General features: G+C 45.0%; 1 protein-coding gene across 1 annotated transcript in view; it reads right to left on the bottom strand.

Moving 5' to 3' along the window:
* Positions 1-6,506: 6,506 nt before the first annotated feature.
* The window catches only part of ARHGAP20 (Rho GTPase activating protein 20), a 62,463-nt gene continuing 59,861 nt past the window's right edge, over positions 6,507-9,108 (bottom strand). The window contains exon 15 of the mRNA XM_075049966.1: positions 6,507-8,559. Within this exon, the coding sequence (XP_074906067.1) occupies positions 7,499-8,559 (1,061 nt within the window). The 3' untranslated portion in view covers positions 6,507-7,498. The remainder of the gene's footprint in view (positions 8,560-9,108) is intronic.

The following is a 9,108-nucleotide window of genomic DNA, read 5'->3' as shown; positions in this document are numbered from 1 at the left end:
TAAGGAATTTAAGCACATAAACAATCTTATGGGACTTCTCTGGGACTACTTAAACATTTAAACTAAGCCCAAGCCCAGGGACTCTGCTGAAGTTGACTTTCCAGACTCCTCATGTTATCTCTGCAGGAAAAGTATGATGTCATTTAGAAGCTGCGTATTTCTGCAAGTATTTGGATATTTAGTAGAGGGATAGCAGTGCCTTGGAAGTATTCAGATAGGCCTGAGCAATGAAGAGCATCCTTCCATGCCAACCATCCGTGGAGACCAAGTCCTGCTTGAAAAGGTGAGTTTGCGGCACGAACTTCCTTGGCTGCCTGGTCACCTCAGGTTCCTCAAGTCAAAGGCACTGGTGGACATGGTGTCAGACGTCCCTCTCCCAAGCAGCGGTGCCAATAAAGCACCTGAGCGCAGCCCTGCCTTCTTCCTACCACCCCCACCAAGTCAGCCCCCCAGCTCTGCTAGGGGAACGTTCAATGGTGCTTTCAGTGGCGTTTCAGATAAAACCAGTTTGTTCGGGTAAAACATTTTAAGTAGGCTGCTTGCGTTAACGAAGCTGTTTTTGCCTGCTGTGAGGTCGGGTGTCCACATGAGCTGCTTCCCATAGCAGATGATGACTGACCCCTTGGTGGTTCCAGCTGGATCTGGGGGGAACATCTCTCTCCCACCTTAAGTTCTTTCAGAACATTTTACACTACATCTTTTGTGCAAGCTGTCCAGGGGGCATTGACATTTTAAAAAAAACCTTGTTCAAAACTGTTTGCTGACTACGTTGTAAGGTAGCCACTCACACACAGTGCTTGCACACACGTGAACAGCACGGGCAGCAGGTACTGTTCCTCTCTGGCTGATCAAGATTGATGTTACTAGTGAAATACGTACTCACACATGGAAAAGGGGTCTCTCCGGTGGCTGGCATTAGCTACTCAGTCTGTGCCAGAGCTGGCCTCAGGCCTGGTTTCCCCAGGTGCTGGTACCAGCACCCTCCGGTCCCTGAGGTTCGTGGTCCAGGTCCAGTTGCCGGCACTTGGCTCTCATGCTGCTGCCCACTAGTCTGGCTTGAAGGTTGCTGGTGGTCTCTCACGCAGGCTCAGAACAGAGGGTGTACCCACACAGAAGGTGGGTGGGAAGAAGGTAAGAGTAATTAGTATTATTAGTAGTAATAAATAATTATTATTCCTATCATGTAAGAATATTTAGTAAGGCTCTAGGGCTGGCTGTGGTGATCAGGTGCCAGGTGCAGGGCTTGGTCAGACGAGCGTACTGACCGGCCAGCGGTTACCCTGACCAGCCCCTTTTATCCCCTTTTTCATCTATTTTCTCACACTGGTTCCTAACCCCAGTCCACTTTGATCCCTCCCTTTCCCTGCCTTTGATCCTTCCCCTAAACATCCCATAACAAGTCTTGCACACTCCCACAACCTCCTTAAAACACCATATAAGAAGTCGTACAACATCCCCAAACGCTCTTCCCCTCCAGCCCCCCTGAGTCCCACGCCCCTGCAGGCGCTCACCTCTGCCAGCCTGGGGAGGGGGTGGCCCCACCGGCTCCTCGGTGGGGTTCACCCCGGAGCCACGAGCTGACCACTCTCCTCTGACCATCCCAGGGAGCAGGTTGGGGCTCCCCTGGTGCAGGTGGGGTGACTGGGATCCAGCACCTGGCATTGCCCTCTGATCCCTGGGGGTCCTCTTGAGTCCAGGCTGTAACCACCAGCCTGTGCCCTCCACAGGTCACTCTTGCTTCACCAGACCCTACCGTGGGGGCTTGTCCAAACCCTCCGCTGGGATGGTGTAGCCTCAGCTGTGCACATCGGCAGCGTGGTCCTGTCCCTTCCCTCCCCAGCCGGCACACCGCCCGCCACCCCCTGCCCATCCGAGCCCCCGGGGCAGCAGCAAACCCTGCAGAAGCTCTCCATACTGAGGAGGAGGAGGAGGAGGAAGAGGACAGCCCTGCCTTCAACGGTCATATCAGAATTACAGCTGCATCTGAGAGCAGATTTGTAGCAGGTTGACAGAAATAGTTTGTGACAAGAGAATCAAGTGCAGAGAAATAATTTCTGTATTGAAAACACCTCTCCCATGTAGGGTCACAGAATAGCTAAATTCTGAAATATTTAACTGAATGCAACTGGCAGCAGCTACCGGAGTACTTGTCCTCAAGCAACTGCTGACATTTGCAGTGAAGCCACTACGAAACCCAGACAAAACAAGGCCTGGAGCAAACCAAGTATCAAGGAAAAATCATTAGGGAGTGCGTCGTACGTATTTATAAAACACAAGTGATGCCCACAACCTTTAGGCCCTGTGTGGCAACCATGTCCTAACAGAAATATTCAACACCTTTAACTAAAGAGTCTTCCCCTTTGGACACTAGCAGGTCAATCAGTTTAGCTTGACTGTGGCCTCAAAACAGAGATGTTGGTAACTATTCTTGAAGAGTAAGTGAAATCATGCAAGCGCTTCTGTGAATGAGAGAGCTGGCTCGCTTCCCTTCGCGTTTTAGCCGGCAGACATCATGCTCCACCGCCTCTTACGCTTGGCAGGAGCGAAGGACTCTTCCAGAGGGAAGTGGCCTTGCACAAATGCCAAAGACAAGGCTCCACATGGCCGCTCACTCGGCCTCTTCCTGCATCAGCCCTTGGTGAGGGAAAGGCCCCCAGTGTGGCTGGTGCCTTGGGTCCTCTTCTAGATGATTCCTCAAAACGCTGCGAGTGCGTGAGGTTGTCCAGTGGTGTCAACAAGGCTATCTCCTTATGTGTATTGAGATATTTTGGACCCAGGATACGGGGAGATGTTAAATACTGAGGGAAAACTTCTATCATAGTCTCTGCTCCTAATATAAAAGGTTATTGGGATAACCTGAAGATTGGGTTAAGACTACAGCTTTTGCTGGTTTCTCAGACATTGTCTGGGTTCTTTAAAAAAATCATCATCATCATCTGTTCCAAAAGATTTTATTTAGCTGTCTGAGTCAGCTACCTTCTGCTAAATTTCCCCGGCCGTGATGAACAGCAGTGAATTGCTGGGTTATTGCAATCCCCCCCCCTCCCAAACATGAGCTACATGGATGTGCAAGCCCACGTCAGGAGGTTGCACCAGAAACTTCCTGAGGCCACTTCCAGCCTGAATTATCCCAGGCCCCTCTGTTTTTATGGTTGAAAATGAGAGGAGGCTGATAGGTCCAACTCACTGAGGTTGTCTTGGATGTGCTGTAGATGCCCAGGTCAGCCTGCAAGGCACGTGAAGCAAGTCTGTTCGCGTGGGTCATGGCAGCCTCACTGTGTGCACACATGTGTGAGTGCACGTGTGTGTGTGTGGTCCCCAAAAGCACTTGCCGCCTCCCGATCTCCCATGTCTGGTTATGCATGGGTGAAAAGTTATGTTTGGGATGGGAGGAAGTACCCTCAAGCAGGACCTTCTGCTCCCTCCTTGCTCCAGGCACAGGCATGGGACAGGGATGTGGATGTCATAGAAAGTTAAGTAAAGCTCTGCGCTACCAGGCAACTTGATTAGCAAGTTCCCCATCTAACACAGAGGTCACCACAGTCATAATAATAAACTCAGGGTTGTCAGTGGGTTTCACCCTTTTGCAGCAGCACCGTTGTCCAGGTCCCACACATGCAGCACCCCACCCTGTGCTGGGTGATGTGCAAACACCAGCAACCCGCCAGCCTGTCCCAGCAAACTAGGATATTTAGAGAAAAGGCTAGTGGTGTGAAACAGGGAGTAGAGGAGGCAAATAAGTTTGCTAAATGTCATACAGCAAATCAGGATCAGGGCTGGAAATGAGATGTTGACCACCAGGTCCTGGAGCCACATACATCTCCAGAACAAGAAAGGAGCTGGACCAGCAGGTATTAACAGAAATCTGGTGATCTGGAGGCATGGATAGAAGGACACCTTCAGTTTAAAGGCTGTGCTTCAGCCCCAGGATCTATAATCTATTTTGCTTGAACTCTGCAAACTCATTTAAGCAGAGAATACATGGGACACGTCTTCCCGCTTCCTCAACTAGGCCGTGTTGGAGAGAGAAAGCTTGCAGGGATGAAGCAATAGCATTTATGAGACTGATGGAGAAAAATGGCAAACCCTAAAAAAAACCCAAAAAACCACCAAACCCAAAACGATGACATTTCAGGCACATAAGCCCTTTACCAGGGATAAAAAAAGGGCAAAAACTTTCAATGCAGGTTGAGAACAAATTGCTCTAAATTTACATTATATTAATCTCTGAAATTATCTGAAAGGAATATTGGTTAGTACTTGTGAAACAGAGGCAGGATGCTTATTAACGATGAGATCATGAACCCCCGTGGGACAGAAAGTCCAAGTGAGAGAGGTAATTTGTTGGCTGGCTTCATTTTGTGCACTTGACAGCAGTGAATGAGGAGTCATTGCCACTGTTTCTTCCCTAAATCAGTTATCTTTTTATTCTATTATTTTTCTGTGAGGTTTTGCCACTCCAGGAAAGAAGAAAACATTTTGGAAACATCTCACCTACCATTTGTCACTAAAACTTGGGCACCTCCTCCAAAGCAGCCACCCCAGACGAGGAGGCAGGCGGCTGGGGAAGACATGATGTCCCACGGTGACCAGGACCTTGCCAGGGACCCCAGCGTTGGGGACACCCAGCTGGAGCCAGGGCAGCAAGGGGGGCTCAGCCTTTGGGGCCACCCTTACCCCAACACCTTCTCACAGGCCATCAGCAGAACCATACAAAAAGTTACAAAACTTTCTTTTCAATATTCCCTGGACACGAGATCCTGTCCCAGCCCACCAAGATGCCCAGGGGAAGAGAGCAGTAGGGACCCACGTGCATTAAAATTTGGCTTCCCAACAACATACCTAAAGCTGCTGCTTACTGCAGTCTTCAGAGGCGCACCTGACACTCCGAAAAGTTTCCGTATAATCCATTTTGGATCTTAACAGCATTTAATTCCTTCAGTGAGGACTTGCAGACAGTGATCTTCTCCATTAGCGCTCTTTTTTGTGATTGTCACCGAACATGCCTCGCGCAGCAGCAGGGTGTATGTCTTGTAAGACAGAAGTGCATTTTAAATTGCACTTGGTCTACATCCAGCTTGTTCACCATATGTTTAAAGCTGAAAGCACTCTAGCATTAGCTACAGCTCAAAAGCAGACACATAATTTGTTTCCCACTGAAGCACTCTTGGATATACTTTTACTTTAGACTACCAGAGATAAATGACTTGCTGGAAGATATCATTTGTAGGACAGAACATTTATATTGCAGAGACTAGAGATTTTTCTAAAGCTTTATTATTGTTGCAATGAATCAGCATTTGCTACTTGATGTAATCTTGGCAGCACAGCAATATGCTTTCTACCATTTTGAAAAGAAATGCAGAGTAGCTGTTTTATTTCAAAAGAGCATCTTTTTTTTGTTTTAAAGGAGATACATATGTAGGGCTATTAGATGACAGGTCTCAAAATACATACAAAGGATTATACCTTTGGAAGGTGACTACTACAGGTCAGATTCTGTGTATTATTACCATTTTTATTAAAATAGCTGAATATGAAAAAGATGAAAAAGAATAAAATAGCTGAATATGAAAAAGATGAAAAAGAACAAATTGCAGTGAAAGTCTTTGAGCCTGCACACTATTACACATGCTGGTATAGTTCTAAGCGCATGATGGTTTACTGCATTATGTGGGTCTCCACAAATGCAGCTCTGCTGACAGATACAACATTTGCAGGTTTAGAGCCCAAAATAATAACCCTCTGATTGTATATTTTCAAGTAAGACTATTTCTAACTTTGTTACAGACATTCCCCCCCACCCCGCTCCAAATCTGCTGGAGAGTATCCGTTCTGTCTGATACAGAGCTAAAAACCTTTTAATCTGATAATACTTGGAAACAGCTTAGTGCACTAGACAGTGTTTTTTCAGAAATGCGTAGTGACTTAGGAGCATAAGCACCTTTACGAGAGCATAGGATCTGATCATCCAGTACTGGCCAGTATTAACTGCAGTGGGGGAGTGCTTTTGAAAATGGAAAGCTAATGAATGAATCAACACAATTTCAGAAGCACTATATGCATGCGCACATGCCCAGATGGGTTTAGTTTAGCCCTCCCGTTCCTTCTTGCTTGCCTTATAACCCTGTTAATATTAAAGAATAAATCTTGCTCTCATCCAGTGTCTTGCCCCTCTCCTTTCCTTGATCCCAGTCCTAATATCTATCACCCCAAAAGATCTCTCTGCACCTCCATATTTTTAACTGCATTCCATTAGCTGAAAATACCCTCATCTCTCTAGATGAAGAGCAAAAGGGTAGGACTTCTTGTTTGAATATTACTAAAATTTACAAAAGTCAACAGGATGGTGACATACAGTATGAATGATGCCACCCAAAGCGGAGGAAAAATGCTGCCAGTCCTTCCTCACACAAGATTTGCAGTGGCATCATTGGGACTTTTGCTTCAGCAATACCTTGTAGAACTGACACCTAAAAAAAAATTACACAGAATATAAATTGAATTTATGACATAACAAATAATATTTAATATATAGCATTGAATGCATACACATCAATACCAGTGCTGTAACAACAAAACAGAACTCGTAAAATTAGCAGCAGTTTTTTGCAAGTACAAAAATACACATTTTTTTCAGAACATATATAATAGCAAAATTTATCAGGATATATTATACAAACTCAAAGCATTTAGATAATGCATTACTTTTAATATATTATACGATGTTTTAGATGCTGCATAATAAAATTACATGTGTTCTGCTTGCAATAATACATAATGCCATTTACAGCAATGTTAAGAAACTATTCACAACTTAAACATGAACAGAACAGCCAACGAAGCACAATAAATGAAACACACAGAGTTGCGAGGTGTTAGTTACAAGCTTCAGCATTTCTGTTTACATATTTTTGAGCTTATTTTTTTCTTTCTTTTGCAGTGTGAAAGAAATAACTACACCTATCAAACATACTTTATAAACATACAGAAAACAATACACTTATTCCTTGGAGGACAATGAAAGTAATACCTATCAGTTTCAGAACAGTAGTATAATACCACAGTTATGGAATCTACGCTGACTTTGCACGCTACATCAAAACCACAAAGGACTGGGACTCACATCCGCAAGGCTCAACACACGAGTGGTCAAGGGGAGAGGACCAGCAGGCACCCCGCTGCCCTGGCAGGCTCAGGGTACAGGGTGCTGCTCTTAGTAACCTCCTGGGACCCTTCCAGATTTTCGGGACATTTCTGTTTGCTTGCTTTTTAGCAGTTTTTATTATTCTTACAATGTTCTTGCAAAGCTTTATGTGGGAACGTTACTCAGTTTCCTAAAAAAAGAAAACCTGTGAATCTGGGGACTGCTCAATTAAATTTGAACAACCTGGATATTAGACTTAAAATGAACACACATTAACACCACAGGCATTTTCTTTATGGTGTTTATTTTAAGTGTTAAGATTCCTCCGCAAAAAAGCTTTGGTCAGTCTCTTCAAACTTTGGATTGCTGTAAGGCTCTTCTAGACCTCCTCTTTGATCTTGGATCATGAAGTCTGTCTCTTCCTGTGACTTTCAGAGGTAATGGCTGAATGTCAGGCTTAATCACATAGCTGTCAACTCCGTCAGTAGGTTTCAGGGGTGCTGGCCTGCTGTTGGGCTCCACCAAGCCCCTCTCAGCCAAAGCATCGGTAGGTTGTGGAGATGGTGGCACCTTGGTGGGTGCAACCAAATAGTCATCAGCTGCTCCAGCAGCAGTGTCTTTGTGTTTCTTCAGCGACTGAAAAGTGCTATCGAAAGGGGAGGAGGTTTCAGTTGGGGTAAACACAGATTGGTCTGAAAACTGAGAGAAAGCACTGTCCAGAGAGCTCATTGACGACACAGATGGAGAAGTCCCCGGAGAAGACAGGCTAGAAGAGCTAAATCCTGAGCAAATATTTAATCCCTCTGGCGTTGGAGGCAGGAGGCAATGGGACAAGTCTTTCTTTTCAATGTTTTGGTTTGTGTTGTCACTTTTACCAATGTTAATACCTATAATCAAGCTCTGATTGATAAGCTTTTGCCCTTCCATCTGCAATGACCGAAGCTGATGGAGATAGTCTTCATCTTCGTGAGATAGGACAACATCACAGCTGGCTTTGCGTGTTGCTTTCTCATGACCGTCACCAATGTGGGTGAAGCTGGGGGCAAGGAGGCCAATTGCGGGCTCTGAGGAGCGCCTGTGTCTCCTCAAGGTTTTGAGGGCACCTGAGGTAGCTGCTGAAGAGAAGCCCAGTGCACTGGAGCAGAGAGACTCATTCTCTGAGTTTTCTTGCGATGAAAACTTGTGGTGTACGTCAACAGAAATTGTCAACTGTTTCGATTTGGTTTTACTTTGGATTTCATCCACCTCTGTCTGCTCCGAATCACCGTCACTCAGAGTGAAGACAGACTCCCTGCTCCTGTTATCCTGATCTCGGTTCTTAATCCAATCGCTAGAAGAAGAGTCAGCTTCATCGTTCGCCTCGTTTTCCAGGCTGTCATAGGAAGAGTCATTCAGATGGAGAGAAGCAGCATCTGCAAGGACAAACCAAGTGTTAACACATCAGTGACTGAATCACCCTGCTGACAAGCAGCTGCATTTTTTTTTTCTTTTGGCAAGTACCCTTTACTTTCAGGAGCATTTGCCCTTTAAAGATTCATCAAGCAGAAATGCCAATGATTTCAGATAAAATTACTGTCTCATTTTGAAATAGAAAAACTGAAATGAGTGCTAAGTTGCAGTTCAGTCGAGAAACATAGGATAATGGCACAAATAAGGGTTAGGGTTTTTTGTGGGTTTTTTTTTTATTAAGTGGGGAACTTTAGTAGTAGGTAATCCAGCTGTAAACAATAATTACCATACAGTGTATTGAATCAGTAATTTACTGAATTTTTCTTTTCATTACTGAGTATTGAAAGCAACATTTAACCTTTCTTTCCTTCTTTAGATAAATGAAAAAAACAGGGCATACTTCATACTCTTATGGTCTTCCAGAAAATACAGTATTTTTAAGAGCAACACTATGAAGAAAGTTCTAGTCTAAGTTTAAACAATCACCACATTTCCACTGAGCAGTGCACACC

This window comes from Buteo buteo, chromosome 18, assembly GCF_964188355.1.
Source record: "Buteo buteo chromosome 18, bButBut1.hap1.1, whole genome shotgun sequence".
In the NCBI taxonomy this organism is placed as follows: domain Eukaryota; kingdom Metazoa; phylum Chordata; class Aves; order Accipitriformes; family Accipitridae; genus Buteo; species Buteo buteo.
The sequence above is the reverse complement of the archived record's forward strand: the minus strand, read 5'-3'. Positions and strand labels throughout refer to the sequence as shown.